The sequence below is a fragment of the Leucoraja erinacea genome, chromosome 2 (assembly GCF_028641065.1).
Source record: "Leucoraja erinacea ecotype New England chromosome 2, Leri_hhj_1, whole genome shotgun sequence".
NCBI lineage: Eukaryota > Metazoa > Chordata > Chondrichthyes > Rajiformes > Rajidae > Leucoraja > Leucoraja erinaceus.
The window spans coordinates 59,196,763-59,222,964 of record NC_073378.1 but is presented as its reverse complement, the minus strand read 5'-3'; the positions used below and the strand labels follow the sequence as shown (position 1 = coordinate 59,222,964).

General features: G+C 44.3%; 1 protein-coding gene across 1 annotated transcript in view; it reads left to right on the top strand.

Annotated features, from left to right (window-relative positions):
* The first annotated feature begins 8,460 nt into the window (after positions 1 to 8,460).
* LOC129710317 (tensin-3-like) overlaps positions 8,461 to 26,202 on the top strand; it is a 484,648-nt gene continuing 466,906 nt past the window's right edge. Inside the window, exon 1 of the mRNA XM_055657243.1 lies at positions 8,461 to 8,884. Coding sequence (XP_055513218.1) covers positions 8,714 to 8,884 — 171 coding nt within the window. The 5' untranslated portion in view covers positions 8,461 to 8,713. The remainder of the gene's footprint in view (positions 8,885 to 26,202) is intronic.

Genomic DNA, 26,202 nt, shown 5'->3' with positions numbered 1-26,202 from the left:
TACAAACAGCACCCACAGGCAGGATCAAATCCAGGTCTCTGGTGATACAAGCGCTGTAAGGCAGCAACTCTATCATGGCGCCCCCATGCCGCCCTGTCAGAAAAATAAATTGTCAGAAACATTCGCAATTCTGTAACTCTCCTGATAAGGAAAACTGTCTGTGCCTTATTCCCTGAAAATAAATTGAAAACAAAGAACTGTTTTTCTATTGTTTTTGTGGAAACACCCCCAGAGAACAATTATGTATTAAATAAAAGATCAGTCTGTTTGGTGAAACTGGCCGGTCAAGTCCCTGGAGTTGGAGCAGCCGCAGGGTAGAGGTGAAAAGAGAGATCCGATAAGGAAAGGAAGACTGTGCATGGATTTGAAAGGAAGGAAGGGAGGAAGGCCTGGAATCAATGACATAGGAAACATGGAACTTGATAGGAGTTGCTGGAAGATTTGACACAGCCACACACGCACACACTCTCTCACACTCTCTCACTCGCACTCGATCACAATCGCTCTCACTCACACTCACTGACTCTCACACTTACTTACACATACAGTTGTGGCAACAATGCTGTTTTACAAGCATAAGGTACAGTCATAGGTGTAGATTGGTTATTGCATGTGAGCCAATCATAGTAGAATAGCATCACTAACCCCACCTTACTGTGTGATTCATATCTAACACCCACTTCCTACACTAGTCAGTCTAGGAAGCAGTAACGATGAACTAACAACCAACGACCGACCTGCTGTACTGATATAATGTCGTTACTGAACTAAACAACATGGTCTCCTTAGGCATACTAGCCGAGATTAGTGAACTCACTGAATGGGTTTCCAATATGGTAGCCACCCTTAAGAAGGACAAAACCGAGCTCCGCATATGCATCAATACAACGAACGACAGCCCTACAAACGGGACGAGTTTAGTTCTCAGCATTGACTTTGTTCCCACAAAACAATTGCGCTGTCCAGCCGAACACACAGCCGCCGATGCCACCCTCCAGCTACTCTCATCCATAATCAAGAGAGGCTGACCAGACAGGCAATCCTGCACCCCACTGGAGGTGCAGCCGTTCTTCTTAATCCGTAATGAACTGGTAATACAGGACGGTGACATAGTTAAGGGCCACAAAGTCGTGATCCCTTCATCACTACGTGACGAATACTACAATGAGGCACACAGCGGCCACCCAGGCACCGATGCCACGTTGGCCCACGCACAGAACATGTTTTACTGGCCCGGCATGGCCAAGTACATACGGGACAGGGCAGCCTGCCACCGCACCAACAGAGACAGCCCCTACTGCAACAACCTTCACCAGCACTGCCCTGGACCTCGCTGGCGGCAGACATTTTCGAGTGGCCCGGTAAACATTATCTAGTCCTAGTTGACTCCTATTTTAACTGGGTCGAACTTGATTTACTGCCTTCTATCACATCAGAGATGGTCATTCAAAAGCTACAGAAACACTTCTCCACATTCGGTGCACCTGTCCGCTTGCAGACTGACAACGGAAGACAGTTTACCAGTCACGACTTCAAACACTTTGTTAACCAATGGAATTTCTACCACGTCATGAGCAGCCCTGAATACCCACAAAGTAACGGGCTCGCTGAACGAGCCGTCAGAAGCGCTAAACAGCTAATGGAACATGCCCACCTAGCCAAGTCAGATGTATATCTTCCATACCAGGGCATTGGAAATGTCCTCGTTCTTCAGGGAACGGGGATTCCCCTCCGCCACCATAGATGAGGCTCGCACCAGGGTCTCATCCATACCCCGCAACACTGCTCTCTCTCCCCATCCCCGCTCTCGCAACAAGGGCAGAGTCCCCCTGGTCCTCACCTTTCACCCCACCAGCCGACAAATACAACACATAATCCTCCGCCATTTCCGCCACTTCCAACGTGACCCCACCACTTGCCACATCTTCCCATCTCCCCCCATGTCTGCCTTCCGCAAAGACCGCTCCCTCCGCAACTCCCTTGTCAATTCTTCCCTTCCCTCCCGTACCACTTTCCGTTGCAACCGCAAGAAATGCAACACCTGTCCCTTCACCTCCCCCCTCGACTCCATTCAAGGGCCCAAGCAGTCATTCCAGGTGTGACAAAGGTTCACCTGTATCTCCTCCAACCTCATCTACTGCATCCGCTGCTCTAGATGTCAGCTGATCTACATCAGGGAGACTAAGCATAGGTTGGGCGATCGTTTCGCCGAACACCTCCGCTCAGTCCGCAATAACCAACCTGACCTCCCGGTGGCTCAGCACTTCAACTCCCCCTCCCATACCTAATCCGACCTCTCTGTCCTGGGTCTCCTCCATTGCCAGAGTGAGCAACACCGGAAATTGGAGGAACAGCACCTCATATTCCGCCTGGGCAGTTTGCATCCTGATGGCATTAACGTTGAATTCTCCCAATTTAGCTAGCGCTTGCTGTCTCCTCCCCTTCCTTAACCCTCGAGCTGCCTCCTCCCATCCACCCGCCCTCGGGCTCCTCCTCCTCCCTTTTTCCTTCCTTCTCCCACCCACCCCCCATCAGTCTGAAGAAGGGTTTCGGCCCGAAACGTTGCCTATTTCCTTCGCTCCATAGATGCTGCTGCACCCACTGAGTTTCTCCAGCAATGTTGTGTACCTCAGATGTATATCTCGACCTTTTAAACCTCTGGAACATTGCAAGAGACGGGATCCTGGGCTCACCAGCCCAACGACCGATGTCCAGAACAACAAGACCTCCGATGCCGATTGCCCAGCAGAAGCTGGTGCCACAGGTGCTGAAGCCAGCTACGATCCAGAAGCGTATCCAGTAGAAACACAACATCCAGAAACAATCACATGACGTCCAGCAAACCACTTAAACAACTACTACCGGGCCAAACTACTGTGGGACATTCCCGTTTGGGTTGCGTAGTTGGCCCGTCCGAAGAACCCCGATCCTACTGTGTTGACATCGATGGCACCTTGTACCATCGGAGCCGCCAAAACTTGCTGTCTGTGAAGGAACCACGTCCACCACCAGCTGATCCTTTCGCTCCACCTCTACTGTTCCAGCCGTCTGCTGCCGCGTCCACCAGTTCCAGCATGTCCCTGACCCCACCATGACCGGCGGCCATGACTAACCACAAAAATACCTCTCCTGCATGCTCCCCATGTCGGTGGACCCCACAAGTGTCCCCTGCTGCTTTCTCACTTCCGGGTCACCACCTCCCTCTAATTTTTCTGGCGAAGGGGAAGAGGGCTTGGTCCGTATGCGTTCAGGCCGTATTAGTAAACCGCCTGATAGATACGGCAAGTATGTTGAATTCTAGCTGCATGTGTGTTTAACTATATTCGCTCTTTACGGGGAAGGATGTAGATTGGTTATTGCATGTGAACCAATCATAGTAGAATAGCATCACTAACCCCACCCTACTGTACGATTCATACTAACACCCACTTCCCACACTGGGCAGTCTTGGAAGCGGTAACGATGAACTAACAACTAACGACCTGCTGTACTGATATAATGTTATTACATTATAATTACATTATAATTACATTATATTTTGAAATAAAACCCATTAACGTCCAGACATTGAATTGTACCCATCTTCCAATGCTAAAGCTATATCAGGTCCTTTGCAAAACAAGATACCACGAAGTTGGCCAAAATTCACTCTATGCGGTAAAAGGTAAACTCCTCGAGGAACTTGGGAGGGGGAGGGGGGGGGGGAAGAACTGTTAGCAGTGAGTTGATCCGGCTGGAGGGATTGATTTGAAATTGAATCAGATGAGGGAAGGAAGGGTGAAGATAGTGGAGATGATAACTGAAGACACCAAATGCCACATATAGAGTCATACAGTAGGAAAACAGGCCCTTCTGCCCAATGTCATGCCAACTAAGATGCCCCACCCATGCTGGCTCATGTTTGACCCATATCCCTCTACAGTTTTCCCAACTATATACCTGTCCAAATGTCTTTTAAATGTTGTTAGAGTACCTGCCTCAATCACCTCCTCCAGCAGCTCGTTCCATACACCCACCACCCTCTGTGTGGAAAGGTCCCCCCTCGGGTTCAGGTTCCCATTACATCTTTCCCTTCTCACCTTAAGCCAATCATCTTCAGAGATATCACCGTGGACTATTCCATGGGCCCTATCACCTCACCTTAAACCTATGTCCTCTGGTTCTCGATTGCCCTACTTTGGGCAAGAGACTCTGTGTGTTTATTGATCTATTCCTCTCCCGATTTTGTACAATTCTATCCGATCACTCCTCATCCTCCTGCGCTCCAAGGAATAGAGTCATAGCCTGCTCAACCTCTCCCGCCAGCTCAGGCCCTCAAATCCATAGCCTGCATTTTCCAGTTTCCTTAGTCCATCATAAACATTACCAACATCTTAGGAACCCTCCTTTTATTCCATAATCTCTTCATATGGCATCATGTCCACTGGTTTTAAAAATCCAATTTTCATTCATCCACTGATCCCCCTTACCCTTAACCCATTACCCCCCATTTCCCCCTCATGCCCATTTGGCCTTATCACACTGCCGCCACCTCTGTGATCCTCTCCTCACCTGGATCCATCTATGACACGGCAAACATTCAGTCCCCCTCCTACAATCAGTCTGATGAATGATCCCGACCTGAAAACATTACTTGGCCATTCCCTCCACAGATGCTGCCTGATCCGCTCAGTTATTCAATCATTCGTGTTTTACTAAAGATTCCTGCATCTACAGTTCCCTGGGCCCCTCTTAATTTATCTGTTCACTAAAAGTTCAAAAATCTTTAATAGTTTGGTAAAATACAAAATCTCTTTCATAACTTGACATTGATTTAGCTCAGTTCAATTTTCGATAATTTTCTGAGTTCCCATTTACATTTTATTGCATTCTACTGTGGTTTCTAGGTTTTGAACAGATGGAATATGTTTGCTACCATCCAATCTCTAGTCACCTTTGTAAAATCCAAGGAATTCTGAAAGATAAAAAGCAATTAATCCATTATCTTGACCCTTATCTCCTTCAAATCCCTTGGCTGCAGGCAATCATGTTAGGGACTTGCAAGATCTCAGTCCCATTAATTTACAGGTCCTGGTTGTTTACTAATTTATTTAAGGTCCTTGCTCTTGTCAGTTTTAGTGTTTTATCATTTATCTCTTGGCATCTTCTAACATGACAAAAGGTAGTTGCTTTATGTTTCTTCCATTTCTTCATACAGTATCACAATTTCTTCTATTTACCTTTGTCTATTTTACCCCTTTTATATTACTTTACAATCCAATTTACAGTTTGCCCACATATTGCATTTCTGCCTCATTATCTGTTATTGATCATCCTCAGCCTTACATCTCATTGGCAACATTCAAGAAGCCCTTGAGTCGAGGCAATAATAATTGAGAGGTTTAACTGCTGCGGAGGAAATAAATTAGTGTATTTGGATGCAAACAATGATCTGTTCCACTGAATGTCATAGTTTACTTAGAACATTGCTGATTTTTTTTTTGGCTTCATGCCTTTCAAAAGAATGAGGAATCCAAGATACAAGATACAAGATACATTTAATTGTCATTTTACCCCTTTTATATTACTTTACAATCCAATTTACAGTTTGCCCACATATTGCATTTCTGCCTCATTATCTGTTATTGATCATCCTCCGCCTTACATCTCAGTGGCAACATTCAGCCCTTGAGTCGAGGCATCAGTAGATGTGCTGTCATTATTGTCTATGTAGTGAACAATCTTCAGAATTTCTTATATGTATTGAACCTGAGATTCCCAATACAGAAATCTGTTTTTTTATAGTTTATGAATTCTTCTTCATTTGGGTTTAATGCACCATGGAAAGATAGAGCATGGAAATAGGTCCTTTGGCCCAGCGAGACCACTGACTTTCAAGCACACATGTACACACTTCCTACCCTAACCTATTTTATTCTTCCCATATTCCCATCAACTCTGCCTCAGATTATATAACCCATCTTCACACTAAGACTAATTTACGCTACACAATTATCCTTTCAACCAGCACATTTTTTTAGGATGTGTGAGGAAACTGAATTGAGGGCTTGCTTGCCCTGTTTACCACTACTTCTCTGCACCAAAGTGAAATGCAATCTAATTGCAAAAGCTTAACCCAAATGCGTACCTGAAGGAAGAGCTAATACAAGGTTGGAGACCATTTTTACGGCTGAGGTCTGCTATATATTCACTAAAGTGAATGTGGAGAGGATGTTTCCAGTGGTGGGACAGTCTAGGACAGAGGGCACAGCCTCAGAATAAAAGCATGCACCTTTAGAATGAAGATTAGGATGAATTTCTTTAGCCTGAGGGTGGTAAATCTGTGGAATTCAATGACAGACAGCCGTGGAGACTGTCATTGGGTATTTTTAAAGCAGATTGATAGGTTCTTGATTTGTAAGGGCATCAAACGTTACTGGGAGAAGGTAGAAGAATGGGAGTAAGAAGGAAAAATAGATCTGCCAAGATTGAATGGCGGAGCCAAATGGCCTCATTCTCCTCCTATGTCTTAAGGTATCGGAAATAGAACAATGAAATTCTTCTAGCATACAATCCCATCCCCCAGAAACAAAGAACTGCAGATTCTGGTTTATACCAAAGATAGATACATAGTGCTGGAGTAACTCAACGGGTCTGGCAGAATCTCTGGAGAAAAGGGATAGGTGACATTTCGGGTCGGGGCCTTTCTTCAGACTGAAAGTAGGGTGTGGGACCCTGACCCCCCCATCAGTCTGAAGAAGGGTTTTGGCCCGAAACGTCGCCTATTTCCTTCGCTCCATAGATGCTGCTGCACCCGCTGAGTTTCTCCAGCATTTTTGTGTACCTGATTTTGTCCTGGTCTTTTTTTGCCTCTGGTTCTCCACCTCCAACCCCACCCCATACTTTCAGTCTGAAGAAGGGTCCTGATCCGAAACGTCACCAACCCTTTTTCTCCAGAGATGCTGCCAGACCCGCTGAGGCCCCAGCACTTGAGTCTACTCCACAGTTCCCTTTGTGTCTATGGAGCAGATGCACAGTTCCCATATAACCATTTTACAGCACGGATGATCAGTTCCATGCCGAGCAGATTAGTCCCACCTGATGTCAAACCCTTTCTTCTCATTGCCTATCCAAGTGGTCTGGGAAAAGCTTTCCACATCAACTCTGTCTATCCCTCTCATCATTTTAAAGACCTCTATCATTAACCTTCTGCGCTCCAGAGAATAAAGACCTAACATTCATATCTCTGAGATTATAGTGAAACCCAGGCACATTTATTCCTCTGTACTCTCTCTATGCTATCCAAGTGGTTGGGTTTATTATTATGTCACATATGCTGAGGTATAGTGAAAGGCTTTATTTATCATGCTATCCAAATAGATCAGATATACCATACATAGATACAATCTGTTCAAACTCAAGTACAATAGATAGAGCAAATGGGAAGATAGAGTGCAGAATAGTTTTTAGCATTGTAGTGCATCAGTTCCTTTCATAAAGTCCAATGTCCAGAATGGGATAGAGGTGAATCGAACAGTACCCTAGCTTATTGCCCAGTGCAGAGTAGGGAGGCAGCAAGACTGCACCAGCTGTTGAACAGTTACAGGGTCGGTTAATTGCAGTGGCTCCAGGTCTTTGTTAAGCCTGGAATTGATACCCATCATAACCAACCTGTCAAAGTACTTCATCACTACAGATGTTGGTGCCACTGGTCAGTGGTCACTGAGGAATGCTTTTTATCGTGTCCCAGTGAATAATTTCCACCAGTATTAATGCATTACCAATCGCCTCAATGGCGATAGTTCCAATTCCAAGCCAAGAACTTGACACAAAGTCAGTGCTGACACTCAATGTGCAGGGCTAGGAAATGTACTTGCGGGCGGTGTTTACCAGTGCTCTCTCTCCCGTATTTAGTGTTTAAAAGGATCCTGCAGCTTCTCCGTCAACCAACTTTACGAAAAGCATATCACCTGGTCATTTTCACATTGCTGTCTGTGGGAACGTGATGTGTGAAAGTTCGCTGTGACTGCACTTTGTATTTATTTTACAGAAAGGTGCTTTGGGGCGCCTTGTGATTTCCTATAGGTGCTATGTAAATGCAACTGCTTCTTTGCATATGATATGCCTTGTTTAATCTCTATCTTTTATGTTTTTAATTTCGATTGTTCCACTTGGGGCAGCTCGTCGTTAATGCCGTGCGTTAAGGGACTATCGGTGGCACGCAAGGTCCGTGTGCCAGCTCTCTGTTGCCACAACTGATATCTCCATCCACCTGCTGTGTGCCCAACCACACCGGCTGAAAGCTCGGGAAAAGAGGAGGGGAGGGGGGGGGGGGATAAACCAAAGATCCTATAGCAGAGCCTTTGGGATAAACTGTTGCACTGAGTCTGAGTCCATGTGAAACCAGAGCCCCCTCCCCCTTTGGCTTCTCTGGTTTCCTGTTTGCCCGCGGTTTGCGCCGTTCCCCGCAGGGCAGGCAGGCAGCTCCTCGAGTATTGTGTGTGTGTGTGTGCCCGGCACTCGAGCGCTGTGTGAGATACACCCCCACCCGCACCAACACTTGGCCAAACTGCAGGCAACTCGAGGAAAGAAGCAACGCCCCCCATGTCCACACCAATGCAGTGAAATGAGCCCATGTGTGGCTCTGCAGCCTCCACTTCTGGTTACAGGGAGCTTGGTTCGTGCTGGGTCAGAGTGGCCGTTGTAACCCGGGCCGGCAGCCGAAGCCGCAACTATGGAGGATCCTTCACCCCCGGGCACACAGCGCCTCGATTGCCCCGCATGCCCGCTGCTATTTCACACTCCGGACGAGATGCATTTCCATCGCAAACACTTCCACCAAAGTTATAGCCTGGAGCAAGAAACCGTGCTCGAACATCCAGGCGAACTACCTTCTATCAACGTGGTAAGTTTATTTTCCACAATTTATTCCTGCTCAGTTGAATCTTGAATCCCCCTTCCCCCCTTCCTTCCTCCTCCTACTTCGCAAAGCAAAATTTGGTATTTAAATTAATTGCTATCAATTTACCGTTTCTCCGTTAAAACATCATAACACTTCAGGAGCAAAATGCACACTTCCCACTTGTTGACTGTGCAAACTTGTTTTAGCAATGCACCTTGGTAACACGCTTTACCTGTCATGTGATAAAGAGCAGCGCCAGGGGTTTAGGAAGTTTCATAGGCAGCTGGTGGCGTAAAACTCACTGCGAGTTCTGGTCAGCTCCGCTCTATAATCTTTGTTGGTCAGTAGCGAAAGACTGGCAACATTGAACATTTTGGCGCACTTTCAGGCCCAGAAACTGATTTGGCAACAAACACGCCCCCTTGATGTGGCTTCCACCCTGCAACACTGTCTCCATGAATTGGAAATTCATTTCACTCTGGAGTGAAGTATCTCTGGAGAAAGTCAAAAGCAGCATGAAAACGTATTTTCCATCTCCCCCCCCCCCTTCGTTTAACCTAGATTTACTAGTTATGCAAGGAGTGGAGATGGGAATGGGCCAGTTGGAGGTGGACGATCATGTGACAAACTCTACAGGGGAATACGCAGCCTGAGCTTACACCGTTTCATGTTTTTGGTTGTTCCCTTGCACCCCTTAGTGTATGTTCTTTCAGTAGTGCAGTACAGATAATTTATGATTGTCATTTGTCATTATTCACAGTTGTATCACTTACAGTTGTTTACTTTGAGCTTAACGTGAACAGGGAATTTCATTGCATCCTGTTATATGCATGTATTTTTTTATTTTTTTATGACTTGGCAGATCAATTTCCCTTCTGGGATAAATAAAGTCCTATCATATCGTATATAGGCCAAACCAATTCGAATAGTTGGACAACTAATCTTTAACTAATGAGATGTTTAATTTGCATAGCCTTTTTAACACTAAATTTTAGATCATTTTTATGGAAATACTTAACCAATGATTTAGTGGCTAATCAATGCTATTCTTTGAGCCAAGAGGAACAATTCTTTAAACTCATTGAAATATTCCGTCAGTCATTGTAATTATAATTGACCTAATCTTAAATCTATCTACCCAGTGTCGCAATGGCCCAGCATCTCAGATTTAAAATTGATAATTGACACAGCATAAATTACTTTTATACGAATATCATAATTATATCACTCTTGTTTGTGGAAAAAGTTCCCCTTAACTTTCTTTGTTATTGACTTGAAGCCTCATTTGTAATTTTTCCTCGTTCTTTAGCCGACAGAACCCTAACAGCATTTTAGTGAATCTCTGCTGCCTTCCTTGTAAACTGTGTGCTATTACTACAGGTGTGACCTTATGAGAACCTTCCATAATGGAAGCAAAGCTCAGTGGGTCAGGCAGAACAGGCAGAACTCTTGAGAACATGGATAAGCAACATTTCAAGTTGAGATCCTTCTTCAAATAAAGGTCCCGACATGAAACGCCACCTATCCATGTCCTCCAGAGATGCATCCTGACCCCCTGAGTTACTCCAACATTTTTTTTTAAATCACTGCATTGTTTCTCATCTTTCACCTGGTAGAGCTGCTGCCTAACAGTGCCAGAGCCTAGGTTCTATCCTGACCTAGGATGCTATGTGTGTGGAGTTTGCACATTCTCCCTGTGACCGTGTGGGTTTCTCCGGGTGCTGTGGTTTCCTCCCACATCTCAAAGACGTGTGAGTTTGTAGGTTAATTAGCCGGTGTAATTTGCCCCTGGTGTGTAGGAAGTGGATGAGAAAGTTGGATAACATGGAACTTATGTGAACGGGGTGATCGATGGTTGGCGTAATGCTCATTGAGCTGAAGGGCCTGTTTCCATGCAGTATCTTTAAACTCTAAACTAAACTTAGCCCCAGTCACCAAGACCAACTTCCTTTTTGCCTTTTCCTTATATACCTGATTGCTATCTTTAGAGGCTTGTGTACATATCTCTAAAGTTTCAACTTTTTAAATCATAACTTTAAATATGCGGCTGTATTGGGGGGGGGGGGAGGAGCTATTTTAAGAGATTAGCAGAAATAGGTTGGAAATGATGAAGTATCTTTTTTAATATATTGTAGGTCATTTACTTCTGTAATATTATTGATTAATCAGATAATGCACAGATTTATTTGGCAACTGTTCTGCCAAATGCACAGTAAAACTCTCATTTTTAATGCTTGTGAACTTAGCATTTCCTGATGTTCATACAAACCAGTATAGATTGTCCCTCGGTATGTTCGATCACAACTTGGCTGCATTACATCTGTTGCAGTTGTAATTGAGCAACTCAAATAATTCAGAAATCTGAGCAAATGTGTATGTGTAAACTGATACATTGATGTAACGAAAGATTTGGTTGTTGCAAACTGATTTTCAGTAATGCATCTTTCTTGGTGGAAATTATATCAACATGGATGAATAAATCAGGTGAATATTGAAGAAATACTATTATGCAGTATTTTAGCAAAAGGAAAGTCAAATATTTATGTTCTGCATGAGCTTTTTGTGCAAATCTTTATTTGCCAATTACCATGTTATTGCTATGTACATTTCAAACTCATCATGAACTCAGTTGAGAACATATTTAAGAGTATGCCATTCAGCCTCGTACCTGTTCATATGATCATAAATTATCTTCTGATGAATCGTATTGTGATGGAAATAGTTTGTTTGCATTACACATTGTTTGTCAACTAAAGGGCCTGTCCCACGAGCATGCGACTGCATGTGGCAAGCGCGACCTAACGTGGTCGCTTGAGCCGTACGGCCTCGCGGGGCAGGTCCCACTTAGATCGCCGGAGCCGTATGGAGTTGTGCGGAGCTGGTCCCGACATCGCGCGGGGGCTCCGAAAAACTGACCGTTCAAAAATTCTGTGCGGCAAAGGTCTGCCGGCCCGCAGCCACCTCGACCCCTTACACAGCGTCTTGACGCCGTACGTCACGCGCGAACTTCACGTCACTTCACTCGAACTTCACATCACTCGCTCGACCTCCGCGCGGCCCCCGCTTCCGGTTTGGTCACGCTCGCCGCATGCAGGCACATGCTGGTGGGACCGGCCCTGTACGGGGATCACTCGACCTCCGCGCGGCCCCCGCTTCCGGTTTGGTCGGCTCTTGATGCATGCAGGTCGCATGCTCGTGGGACAGGCCCTTAACCCTATGGTGATGTTACATTTTTAGTTTAGTTTAGAGATACAGCGTGGAAACAGTCCCTTCAGCCCACCGAGTCTGTGCCAATCAGCGATCCTTGCATACTAACACATTCCTACACACACTAGGGACCATTTATAATTTTACCAAGCCAATCAGCCTACAAATGTGTACATCTTTGGAGTGTGGGAGGAAACCGGAGCTTCCGGATAAAACCCACGCAAGCAATGGGGAGAAAGCACAAACCCCGTAAGACAGCACCCATTGTCAGGATTGAACCCAGGTCTCTGGTGCTGTAAGGCAGCAACCCTACTGTGCACCACTGTGGCACCCATATATCCTTTGCTTTAGGATGGCAGGTATAGTTGTTAATTTATTATTAAACTAATAATTGTGGAATTGTTCTACATTGATTATGTTTCTGTTAAGTTTAAATTATCTTAGCTCTCACTAAAAATCGAACCAAAAACCATGGTGTATTTGCTCCTTATTACTCGATCGCAGTTCATTTATTTGAATTTTCTTGCTGTGCTAGACAGTTATGGATTGTAGATAGACACGAAAAGCTGGAGTAACTCAAGGGACAGGCAGCATCTCTGGAGAGAAGGAGTGCGTGATGATTTGGGTCGATACCCATCTTCAGACTAGTTAGGGATAAGGGAAACGAGAGATGTAGAGAGATAAAGAAAAATGAATGAAAGATATGCAAAAAAGTAACGATGATAAAGGAAACAGGCCATTGTTAGCTGTTTGTTTGGGTGAAAATAAGAAGCTGGTGCACCTTGGGTGGGGGAGGGAGAGAGAGAGAGAGAGAGAGAGGGGAATGCCGGGGTTACTTGAAGTTAAAGAAATCAATATTCATAGCACTGGGCTGTAAGCTACCCAAGCGAAATATGAGATGCTGTTCCTCCAATTTGCGTTTAGACTCATTCTGACAGTGGAGGAGACCTAGGACAGAAAGGTCAGTGTGAGAATGGGAAGAAGAATGAACGTGTTTAGCAACCGGGTGATCAGATAGGTTCAGGCGGGCTGAGTGAAGGTGTTCAGCGAAACGATTGCCCAGTCTGCCTTTGGTCTTGCCGATGTACAAGAGTTTACATCTTGAACAACGGATACAGTAGATGAGGTTGAAGGAGGTGCAAGTGAACCTCTGCCTAACCTGAAAGCACTGTCGGGGTCACTGGACAGAGTTGAGGGAGGAGGTATAGGGACAGATGTTGCTTCTTCTGCATTTGCTGCGGAAGGTACCTGGGGAAAGGGTGGTTTGGGTGGGAAGGGATGAGTTAACCAGGGCGTTGCGGAGGGAACGGTCTCTGCGGAAAGCAGATTGGGGTGAAGATGGGAAGATGTCCTCCTTTCTGCCTTCTGTTTACCAGAAAAAATGTCATTGCAGTTTGTCTTTTAAATGTCACTATGTCAACTTTATCACTGGAATTTTCATTCAAAGATTTGCTGAAATTAATGTTTCAATTTCTCACTCTGGCCACCAGATACAAGTATAGTTTGAAATTAAATCTTTAGCCAAGTAAAACAACATGATTGTGATACCCTTAATGTTTATTCAGTGTACATTTAATTGATGTTTGTAGTTCTTGATGGTCTATGGTTTGTGTTGGGAGCAGAGATTGAAAATTTGTCAAGTTAAATATGTTATCATCCTTGGGACTGCAAGGGCAGCAGCTTACAGTGCTCTGTAATTGTTTTGCAGGTAAGTTGCAATGTTTTATACTCTCCTTGTAAATTATGAAATGTTTACCGCACTGACGTTTAAATGTCACTTCATTGCATTTATAAATGATGCCATCTGTCTTACAAATTGGCAGCTGTCAATGCGCCCTTAGTATCTCCATTATCTGGAGGATGTAGTGTTCATTTAAATTGCAAGTCATATTTTTATGCATGCAGTACTTCTGTAATATTTTAAGTAAATTTAGTCGATGTGAATGTTTGCATGGTATGTTGTTATTTTGAATTATAATGTGCGGCTCTGCATATTGTGCATTGTTAAATCCTATTTGGTTGTCAAAGAAAATGGCGTATGTTTTGGGGCTATAATTAAGACTTTGCTGGGCAGATTTGTCTTATTCTGTTCCAATTCATCGTTTGAATTCTCCTAGTTAATCAGCATTAACAAATGTTCCACTCGAGTGCAGGGAAATTTCAACACTTGCCATTTGTTGGGAAATAATGCACAGCTGTCTGTTTTCAAAGCTCCAGTGTGTCATGGGAATAAAATTGTGGTCAGTCAGCGATCTAATTGAGGTGGGATATATTTGACATTGCACTTACAGAAGGCAGAGTATTTACTCACACTTTTGGAGTACAAAACTCGAATCGAGTTTCAGAGGACATAGGTTTAAGGTGAGGAGGGTGAAAATTTATAGGAACCTGAGGGGCAACTTTATTTACACAAAGGGTGGTAGGTGTATGGAATGAGCTATTCGGAGGAGGTAGTTGAGGCAGGTACTATCACAACGTTTAAAAAAACATTTAGGTACATGGATACGGTAGATTTAGAGGGATATGGGCCAAGCGCAGGCAGGTGGGACTAATATAAATGGGGCATGTTCGTCAGTGTGGGCAAGTTGGGCTAATGGACATGTTTTAACACTCAATTTTATATGAGTGGCATCAGTTTATGAAAACTGATGCCACTCATATATAATTGAGTGCTTAATCTTAAAATATGTTGCAAGTGTGGTAGCTGCATTAATATTTGATATAACATTGAAGAGTACACCACACTGTCTGTGCTCATCATGATGCCAAGATAAACGAATCTCATCTGCCTGCATATGATCCATAATCATCCATTGATTCATTGAATGATGCAGCATAGAAACGGGCCCTTCAGCCCACTGGGTCTATGCTGGCCATTGAATACCCATTCATACCAGTTCTATGTAATCCCACTAATGCATCCACTCCCTGCACATTAGGGGCAATTTATAGAGGCCAATTAATTTAGAAACCGAAACGTCTTTGGGGTGTGGAAGGAACCAGAGCAACGCGGGGAAACCCACGGAGTTGCAGGGAGAATGTGCAAACTAAACATAGACGGCACCCGAAGCCGGGATTGAACCTGAGTGTGTAACGCTGTGAGGCAGTAGTTCTACCAGCTGTGTCACTGATCCGTACGTTAACCTATCTATCCATGTGCCTATGTAAAAGTGATTTAAACGCCTCTATCATATCTGTCTCCACCACCATCTCCGAGCAGGCACCCACCAACCCTCAGTGTAAACAAACTTGGCCAGCACATCACTTTAGTCAGAAGGTGGTGAGTCTGTAATTCATTGCCACAGATGGCTGTGGAGGCCAATTCTTTGGCTATTTTTAAAGCAGAGATTTACAATCAATCAATCAACCTTTATTGTCATCTTGCAAGGCACAATTGTACAGTGCAAAATGAGAAGACGTTTCCCAGGGAATACTGGAGCATCGCACATAAAACTTAAACATTTCACACATAATAAAAACATTCAGTCCCTGATAAAACAGTACAAATAGTTTTAAAAAGTGCAGGTAAAACAGCAACATTAAAAAACTAAAAACAAGTTCTTGATTAGTACGATGTCAAAGGCTATGGGGTTGAGACGGAAAGATTGATCAGCCTTGATTGAATGGTGGAATAGACTTGATGGGCCGAATGGTCTAATTCTACTACTAAGATTTTCCTGTGTAATTATATGTTAAAAAAAGTGCAACATTTTCTTTACCGTATTGCACGTGCATTTATATGACGTAAAGTCAGAAACTGTGGCAGCTGTTGGAAATTTTATGATCCGAAGGCAGTGTTAGACTAAAATGTCTTGATTCCCCACTCTGCATTAGTTTTCTTCCATGTTGAACAGCTGGAAGAAGCCCTGAAAGTAGCAGACATATAGAATGGATTGACTGGGCTTGTATTCACTGGAATTTAGAATGAGAGGGGATCTTATAGAAACATATAACATTCTTAAGGGATTGGACAGGCTAGATGCAGGAAAAATGTTCCCGATGTTAGGGGTCCAGAACCGGGGGTCACAATTTAAGAATAAAGGGTAGGCCATTTAGGACTGTTATGAGGAAAAACCTTTTCAATCCGTTGTGAATCTGGAATTCTCTGCCACAGAGGGCAGTGGAGGCCAATTCACTGGATGTATTCAAGAGAGAGTTAAGGGTCTGTCCCACTGTACGAGGTAATTCAAGAGCTCTCCTGAGTTAAAAAAACAAAACAAACTCATGGTAGGTACGTAGAATGTACGTAGCGGATACGTCGGAGCTCGTAGATGTCCCGTAGTGGCTCGTAATGCTAACAGCAGGTACTCTGGAAACACAGTAACTCGTGAAGTTTTTTCAGCACCGTGAAAAATGTCCACGAGAGCCCCGAGTACCTACAAATGGCTATTAGAGTAATTCTCCGAGTTCGAATCGGGGGAAACTCGGGAGAGCTCTTGAATTACCTTGTACAGTGGGACAGGCCTTTTAGATATAGCTCTTAAGGCTAACGGAATCCAGACCACCAGGCGCGCCGATGATGGCTGCCTCGCAAACGGTCTGTCTTGTCTTTTTCCTTCTTTGTTGTTTTTAGTTTGCTGTAAAATGTATGTTTTAGCGTACTTTCAGTTTTGTATTATGTGGGGTGTGGTGGTGGTGAAGGGTGGGGGGGGCAGGTAGAGGAAACCTTTTTTTATCTCTTTCCTCGACGTAGATGCGACTTTTCCTGTGTCGTGTCTCCGTCCGCACTGCGGCCTAACATCGTGGAGCTGGCGTTCCCTGTCGGGGATTGACCTGGGGAGCTCTAACTGCGGGAGCCGGTGGACTCAACATCATGGAGCTGGCGTATTCCTTCGCTCCATAGATGCTGCTGCACCCTCTGAGTTTCTCCAGCAATTTTGTGTACCTTCGATCTTCCAGCATCTGCAGTTCCTTCTTGAACACATGGAGCTGGCGTTCCCTGGTTAGGGACCGACTTCGGGAGCTCCAGGGCGCATGAGCTTCGATCGCCCCGACGTGGGAGCTTCGGCTGTGAATGGTTTGACTCCCTCGACCGCGGTAGAAACAGGAGGAAAGAAGATAAGAAGATATTGCCTTCCATCACAGTGGGGAATGTGGAGGAACCGCTGTGGTGGATGTTTATGTCAAGTTTTACATAGTTGGGTGTCTTGTTGCTTTTTTTTGGTATGACTGTGTGGCAAATCAAATTGCTCATATGTTGCAAAACTTACCTGGCTAATAAATTATGATTATGATTTATTATTATGATTTGGGGGGAAAGCAGGAATGGGGTACTGATTCTGGAATATCAGCCATGATCATATTGAAAGGCGGTGCTGTTCGAAGGGCTGAATGGTCTACTGCTGCATCCACTTTCTATGTTTCTACATAGGATGTGCACTGGGTGAGGGCATTCAATATTCTTCACCTTATCCATCTTGGGAGCATCACCAGTGTTGGACATGGTTGGGCCTGCAAGGAAGTATCTGCTGGATTGGGTCCACAATAGGTTATGTGTGAACGAGCATTAGGGTTTAACCTGCCTGTATTCCCCACTCTAGGGATGCCAATGTCCATTATTGTATCAGAAGTGACTACCACACGGTGGAAACTAAATCTTGTTTGCATGTCAAGCGTGCTTTTCATTGCGGTGTGTGGCTTGCTAGCTGTGCTAAATTGGATAGAATCTGAACAGGTTGGCCACTCTAAACTGGGCATGCGGAAAGTGCCATAAACCAGCAGCAGCAGCAGCAGCAGTGGAAAGCTGCACCATCAGCATATCCCTCACTCTGCCATTCCTGCTGAACCAGGGGATCTACCTTGGTTCACCTGTTGAGGCTAGAGTCGTACAGCATGGAAACAGGCCATTCAGTCCACCATATCGACGCTGAACAGTGGGCAACCTCCCAGGAAGGGTCCCGACCCAAAACGTCACCTATCCTTTTGCTCCAGAGATGTTGGCTGACCCGCTGGGTTACTCCAGCATTTTGTGTCTATCTTTGGTATAAACCAGCAACTGCAGTTCTTTGCTTCTAACCTTTTGTATTAATGCAATTGTTCAGCACTGGGTAGAGAAATGGAAATCAGCAACTCCACAGTTAATACTTAATAAGTATTAATACCTAAAGTATTAATACTTAAAAACCCATACTTAAAGTGAAGGATCAGCCTAATGATGGAACAAAACCGGATCACGTGTGTTTTTAAAAACAAATTTAAAAAATAGCAACAGTCCTGTAGTTGCATCGCATTTAGTCACAAGTGGTAGTGTACAGTTCAACAGCAAAGGTGAGGAGATTTTAAGAAAACTTGTATTGTGTGCCACTCTGGTTCCTCCATCATAGGAAAGACGAGGTTTCAGAGATGATGCAGTTGGGGTATAGCCGAATGTTGCCGATACTGGAGGGTATTAGCAACTGGGGGTGGTTGGACGAGCTTAGATTGTTTTCTTTAGAACGCCGGAGGTTGAGGGGAGACCTGACAGAAGGAAATAAAACTGAGAGGCATAGATAGGGTCAAAGGTTGAAACCTTCTTTCCAGGATGGAAATGTCAAAGACTGGAGGGCATTGCTTTAAAGTGAGGAGCAAAGTTGAAAGGAGATGTTTTTATCAGGATGTTGCCAGTGGTCAAAGGTCTGACCTATAGAGAGTGGTTGAGTAGGCTAGGACTCTATTCCTTGGAGCTCAGGAGGATAAGGACTGATCTTGTAGTGTGTAAAAGATCATGAGAGGAATAGATTGGGTAACACACACAGATTCTCTTTCCCGGAGTAGGGGAATGGAGAACCAGAGGACGTCCATCTGACGGCAAGATACAGCTGAAAGCACTGGGTGCAGCACAATCTGGGACCAGGAAACGTCCCAGTGGCAGCACTGAAGACCCAAGCTTGTGAACCAGCTGAATCGTGAGACAATCTGTTCCAATGTAGTTAATACACTGGCATCTACCCAGCAACTGGATAATTGTCCGATATGTCCGGTTCGCTGAAAGCAGGACAAATCCAGTCTAGCTCATTACTCCCAATAATTCTACTCGTGATAATCGACAAACTGATGGTGGATGTTTGGAACGAGCTGCCGGAGGAGGAAGTTGAGGCCGTTACTATTGCAGCTTTTAAGAGGCATTTAGTTGTACATGGGAAAGATAGGTTTCGATGGATATGGGTCTAACACAGGCAGCTGGGATTAATGTAGACGGGAGATGTTGGCCTGTATGGGAAAGTTGGGTTGAAGGGCCTGTTTCCACGCCGTATGTCTCTATGACTATATGTGTGGGGCTGGTTCTTGTGCAGAGCGGTCATAAGGTCATAAGTGACAGGAGCATAATTAGGCCATTCGGCCCATCAAGTCTACTCTGCCATTCAATCATGGCTGATCTATCTCTCCTCCCCATTCTCCTGCCTTCTCCCCATAACACCTGACACCCATACTAATCAAGAATCTATCTATCTATTTCTACCATAAAAATATCAATTGACTTAGCCTCCACAGCCTTCTGTGCCAAAGAATTCCACAGATTCGGCACATTATTTGACAAAATAAATTCCTCTTCATCTTCCTAAAGGAACGTCTTTTAATTCTAAGGCGATTACCTCTATTCCTAGACTCTCCCACTGGTGGAAACATACTCTCCACATCCACTCTATGCAAGCCTTTCACTATTCTGTACGTTTCATTCTTCTAAACTCCAGCAAATACAGGCCCAGTGCCGACAAACACTCATCATATGTTAACCCACTCATTTATGGTATTATTCTTGTAAACCACCTCTGGACCCTCCCCAGGGCCAGCACACCCTTCCTCAGATAAGGTGTCCAAAATTACTCACAATACATCAGAGCCATCAACAACCATATCAAATGTTATTTTCTGGTCAATAACCTGATCATTGATGCTCAGTTTGGATTTTGCCAGTGTTTATATGGACCAGACCACATCATGGCTCTCGCCCAAATACAGAGCAAAGAACTGAATCCCAGAGGTGAGCTGCTGCTGACATCAAAGGCAGCATTTGACATCATATGACATCAACGAGGTCCAGTGAAGCCCCTGTGGGTAGCACGGTGGCACAGAGGTAGAGTTACTGCCTCACAGCACCTTGGACCCTGGTTTGATCCTGACTATGGATTCTGTCTGAATTTTCTCCGAGTGCTCCAGTTTCCTCCTACATTCCAAAGATGTACAGATTTGTCGCTTAATTGGCTTCAAACAAGGGGACATGACTTGAGAATTAAGGGACAGAAGTTTAGGGGTAACATGAGGGGGAACTTCTTTACTCAGAGAGTGGTGGCTGTGTGGAATGAGCTTCCAGTGACGGTGGTGGAGGCAGGTTCGTTTTTATCATTTAAAAATAAATTGGATAGTTATATGGACAGGAAAGGAATGGAGGGTTATGGTCTGAGCGCAGGTATATGGGACTAGGGGAGAATACGTGTTCGGCACGGACTAGAAGGGTCGAGATGGCCTGTTTCCGTGCTGTAATTGTTATATGGTTACCGACGTTAGACTAACTGGTCTGTAATTCCCCGTTTTCTCTCTACCTCCCTTTTTAAAAAGTGGTGTTACATTAGTGGTAATTATCACCAACAATCTGCCCTGGACCATCATCATGGAAGTTAAAGCTAGTAACAAGGCAGTAACAGAATGGTGGGAGGAGGGGATGTGGGATGTTGTGTGGGGGCCAGGCAGAGTTGAAACACAAAAAAACTTTAAACATTGAGCCGGCAAAGATAGAATTAGACAAGGCCAAAGAGGGATTTCAACGTTCAGATGTAAACAAATAACTCTTTCTCGATGGACGACATCACCACTGACTGGAGCAGGGCTCATAGTCTTAAAATAACACCATCAGGACTAAGATGAGAAGTAATTTCTTAACTCGAGGGTAGTGAATCTTTGGGAGTAAATTATTTACCCCAGAGTCTACGTAAGCTTAATATATTCAAGAAAGATTTTGATAGATTTATGATGTTCAGGAAATCCAGAGATATGGGGATTGAGCAGGAAAGTTGCACTGAGGGTATCAATGTCACCCAAGATCTTATGAATGACAGAACAGGCACGAGGGGTTGAATAGCCTAGAAACTTGTTATGTTGTTATGATTATGGTCATCGCCCTTGACATGTTTGTTGCGAGTGCCTCTATGAAATGTCCTGGAGCAATCTGCTACTTCAAGAGATCTGTATTAATGTTTGTTTTTATTCATTGGGTGAGTAAGAATTGTATTGTTCTATCTGGGACATCTATCTATCTATTATATAAAACTCAAATCCGTCCGCCGTCCGTCCGCCTGCAGTACGGATCCCTTCCTGCCTTTTGATTCGTTCCCGTCGTGTGATGTCACAATGCCCAATGCTCGCAGATGTCCAATCGGGATGGATCCATTTACATATGCCTTTGCACCAGCCCCAGCCCCTGGTGACCGTGTCATCGTGTGATGTCACAATGCCCAAAGACATTATTGCCATAGAGGGAGTACAGAGACGGTTCACCAGACTGACTCCTGGGATGGCAGGACTTTCATATGAAGAAAGACTGGATAAACTCGGCTTGTACTAGCTAGAATTTAGAAGATTGAGGGGTGATCTTATAGAATCTTATGTTTCTATGTTTCCCGCTCCTCACCCCTCTCCCTCTCCCACCTATCCCTCTCTCCCCCACCCCCTTCACTCTCTACCCCACCCCTTTCCCTCTCACCCCTCCCTCTTCCCCTATCCCTCTGTCCCTCTTCCATCACTCCCGCTACCCCTCTCCACCTCCCTCCCCACTCTTCCACTTCTCTCCCCCTTCCCCTCCACTCTCCCTCCCTCCCGACTCTTTCCCCTCTTTCTAATCTGAATGGAGCTGTGTATTGCATGCTCATCAATTGAAATTATCAACAATAGGATTTAAAGTTTTGGAGTTATGCTGCAAGCAAACAGGGCCTTCGGCTGAACTTGCTTATGGCAACCAAGTTGCCCCGTTTACCCATATCCTACCTACCTGCATTTGGTTTATCTATCTATCTATCTATCTATCTATCTATCTATCTATCTATCTATCTATCTATCTATCTATCTATAAAACTCAAATCCGTCCGCCTGCAGTACGGATCCCTTCCTGCCTTTTGATTCGTTGACGGCTGCTCCTTCCTATCATCTTCCAACACACTTTGAAACAAAGTTGCAAGACAGGAACACTGAACTTTTCACTGCTGCAGCAGGCAGGGGAGGTGCAATTGAGGGAGGCAGGGGAGTGCTGGAAACTTATATTTGGCAACGGCTTCAATTCCATTGGAGGAGACGGGTGCATGGTGGAATATTGGGTTGGGGGAATCACACCATTGGGGGAGCAGACCCAACGGGTCTGCACTTGGTCTAGTATGACAATAAAACACTCTTGAATTGTGAATATAGCCATTCAAGGCAGGATGAACTGTGGCTATGATGGCCTCCATGGTACAAAGCTTCCTGACAAGCGATGGGTTGTTGGGGGGCATTATTGCTTTCCGTGGTGCTTATTAGAATAAATACAAGAAGCACTGGTTTACTGATGGTCCGTGACAATGATTTGTTCTTTCTTTGAAAAATGGATGAAACCATTGAAATTTCAATATACTGTTAATGTTCTTGAACATCTTTAATGTGAAATCCACAATCTGCCCGAAACGTTGCCTATTTCCTTCGCTCCATAGATGATGCTGAGTTTCTCCAGCGCTTTTGTCTACCTCTGACATTGCTATCTCCCTGAATAGGAGTTTTTTTCTTTCGAATGACATATACTCAGTTCAGTTTATTGTCACGTGTACCGAGTTACAGAGAAAAGCTTTTGTCACGCGCCAACCAGTCAGCAGAAAGCCAAATACATGATCACAATCGAGCCATTTACAGTGGATTGATCCATGATAAGGGGATAGCATTCAGTACAAGGTAAAGCTAGCCAACTCGGATCAAGGATAGTCCGAGGGTCACCGAAGAGGTAGATAGTAGTTCAGCACTGCTATGTGGTTGTGGTAAGATGATTCAGTTGCCTGGTAATAGCTGGGAAGAAACTATCCTATACTCATGAAGACGCTACATATTGTTTGTCTATTATAAATAATCGACTTGTGACTATAATGTATAAGCCAGACAGGCAAAAGGCGCAATGCATGTTCCTCTTTTGTGATCAGTAATGTTTGCTATGAGATGAGTCATTTTCACAGCCAAGATTTCTATTAAATAGCACTGTTGAGGTCCTGCAGCAGTTTGTATTTGAAATAATTAATAGTACAATATTAAACCAGAATATAAATCTGTGAGTGGAGATAACTCATGAACGCTTGGCTGTCCAATTGTATGAGGCTGCTGCTGATAAGGCCAAAGATTAAATTGTCTTGTGCTGTTAATTTTGATCGTATCAAGCCACAAGACACTTGAGTGTTCAATTCCTCACGTTGGGTGCAGTGAAGAGCAATCATCGGGAAATGTAACTTGGGTCCCCCATAAACCTCAAGGTGGCAGCATTGTAAAGACTGGAACTTGAGAACCAACTCAATTCATGAAGATTGATTGTCAAACCATGTCTGTCTGTTCTATTTTAGCTTTTTATTGATTTGCAGGATGTGGGTTTGCTGTGTACATCTGGATTTACTGGTCATCCCAAATTGTCACAGCCTGTGATTAAACGTAGGTTTTTCAGCAGTCCCTGCAGTTTTCCAAACAAAAATATATCTTTTAAGTCGGAGGAGTTTGTGAATTGATAATTGTGGTGTGCATGTGCAGCTACTTTTGTTTTATTCTGGTGGGTAATTGGTGCAGGTTTTTGGAGGGGCATGAAAGAAGTGTGAACTTGCACCTCCTCCAACTTTGTCTATTGCATTCTGTGCTCCCTGTGGCCACCTCTACACCTGCGAGACCAAGCACAGATGAGGCGTCCGTTTTACCGAACCCTTGTACTCCGTCTGCCAGGGCCTGTTTAGTTTACTTTAGAATGCAGCACGGAAACAGGCCCTTCAGCCCACTGAGCCTGTGCCGACCAGCGATCCCCGCACATTAACACTATCACACACACACTGGGGACAATGTACACATACTCCAAGTCAATTAACCTACAAACCTGTGCGTTTTTGGAGTGTGGGAGGAAACCGAAGATCTCGGAGAAACCCCACGCGGTCACGGGGAGAAATTACAAATCCGTACAGACAGCGCTCGTAGTCGGGATCGAACCCGGGTCTCGGCGCCTGCAAGGGCTGTAGGGCAGCAACTCCTGCTGGCGCTCTTGGCCGTGGTGTTGCTGATTGTGTTGGAAGTTCTATTACTAAATGTGTGATTTACTGTGCCCACCCCTGTTCTTGTCTGGATGCGTTGTTTGTGTCCAAGATCGGCGTGCAAGGCATACAGGAGTCAAATACAGTTTGCACCAAAAATGTGTTTACATTCCTTAACGCTGGACAGGATCCGCATTTTTACTTTTGTTTAGTGTTACAACGCGGAAACGGGCCCTTTGGTCCTCCGAGTCCACTCCGAGCAACGATCCCTGTCTACTAGCATTACCCTACACACTAGCGATAATTTTACTGAAGCCAATTAACCTACAAACCTTTCAGGTGTCGGGGGATATGAAGAGAAGACATGAAGAATGTAGTTATCAGGGAGAAATAGATCAGCCATGATTGAATGGTGGAGTAGCCTTGATGGGCCAAATGGCCTAATTCTGCTCCTATCACTTATGGCCTTATGACCTTAAACTTGTACGTCTTTGGAGTGTGGGAGGAATCCGGAACATCCAGAGAAAACCCACGTGGTCACGAGGAGAACATGCAAACTCCATACAGACAGCGCCCCTGGTCAGGATTCTACCCGGGTCTCTGGTGCTACAAGGCAGCAACTGTACTGCTGTGCCATAGCTTTTCTGGTCATGAATAGTGACCATTCTAAGCCTGATAGAGTCTTGCAGAAAATGTGCCTACCTTCGGTCAGAATGAAGATCATTGGAATTCAGCATCCAAAGGTAATGAAGAGGGAGGCAGAGGATGAAGTCATTTGGAAAGGAGGAGGGAAAAAAGAAAGGCTGCATTTAGAGAGTACTGGGAACTAAGATATTAATTTAGTTAGATAAGAATTCCAAGAGATATTGCCTTTGGATTATTAGCTGATCCAATTGGTGTGTGGATATGCGAATAAGGGTGGGAAATGTGGGTGGGAAATAGTATGAGATGCAGGATCACCATTCCATGAGATGGTGACTGCATTGTGTCGGTAAAGAAATAGACTTTAGGGGTAGTCTCCATGTGAACAAAGGTGAGGTGGGCATCCTACCAGAAAGATTTAATTGTACGTTCAGGTTAACTTTTAACCAGTAAATTGGAAGGAGAACAGCTTGCGTACAAAAGGTGGTCACGATGATTGTGGAACCAACCAAGGGGAAGAAAGGGCTTGTGCCAGAAATTATGTCTTGCATGCCTTAAATAAAAGGAGAATTGTATGAATGTGAAGTAATTAAGCTAAGACGGATCGGCTTTAATGTGGGCAGGAGGTGTTTAACATTCATTGCTCTAGTTCGGGGGTGGGGAATCTGCGGCCTTCTAGGCCGTTAAGTGCGGCCTTTTGAATGAATCGAAATTTTGTAGAACAAATCCTTTTAATTTTTATTAATATGTTTTTGTTTGTCTTTTATTATTTTAATTTTAATCTTAAAATGAATGTATTTGAAATACCAAAGAGCAAAAGAAGATTCAACCAAATAACCTTTCTTTGCAAGGTAAAACTAAGTTTATATATATATATATGTGTCAAAATATTCAAGCATTTCGAAAAAAGCTATATTTTTTCAAAACTCTTCTTCTCCAAAATGAAATTTTGGATGAACATTTTCCCCAGTTAGCGAAGGTCATTGATGAGCAGGAGGATTCATGCGAATCATTTGAAGAATATGCAGCTGTTATAGACTTATTAATTAAAGAATACAATGAAAGGTTTACTGACTTTGAGAATCATGACATCACACTCAAATTAGCATTTCAACCTCACCTAGTTGATGTTTCCAAGGCTCCTAAAGATCTACAGTTGGAATTGATTGAGCTCTCACAAGATGACATTTTAAAGTCCTTATTTGACGCTAAGAAAGATCCGATTGAAATATGGAAAAATGCAATAGAATACCCACGTCTTCGGCA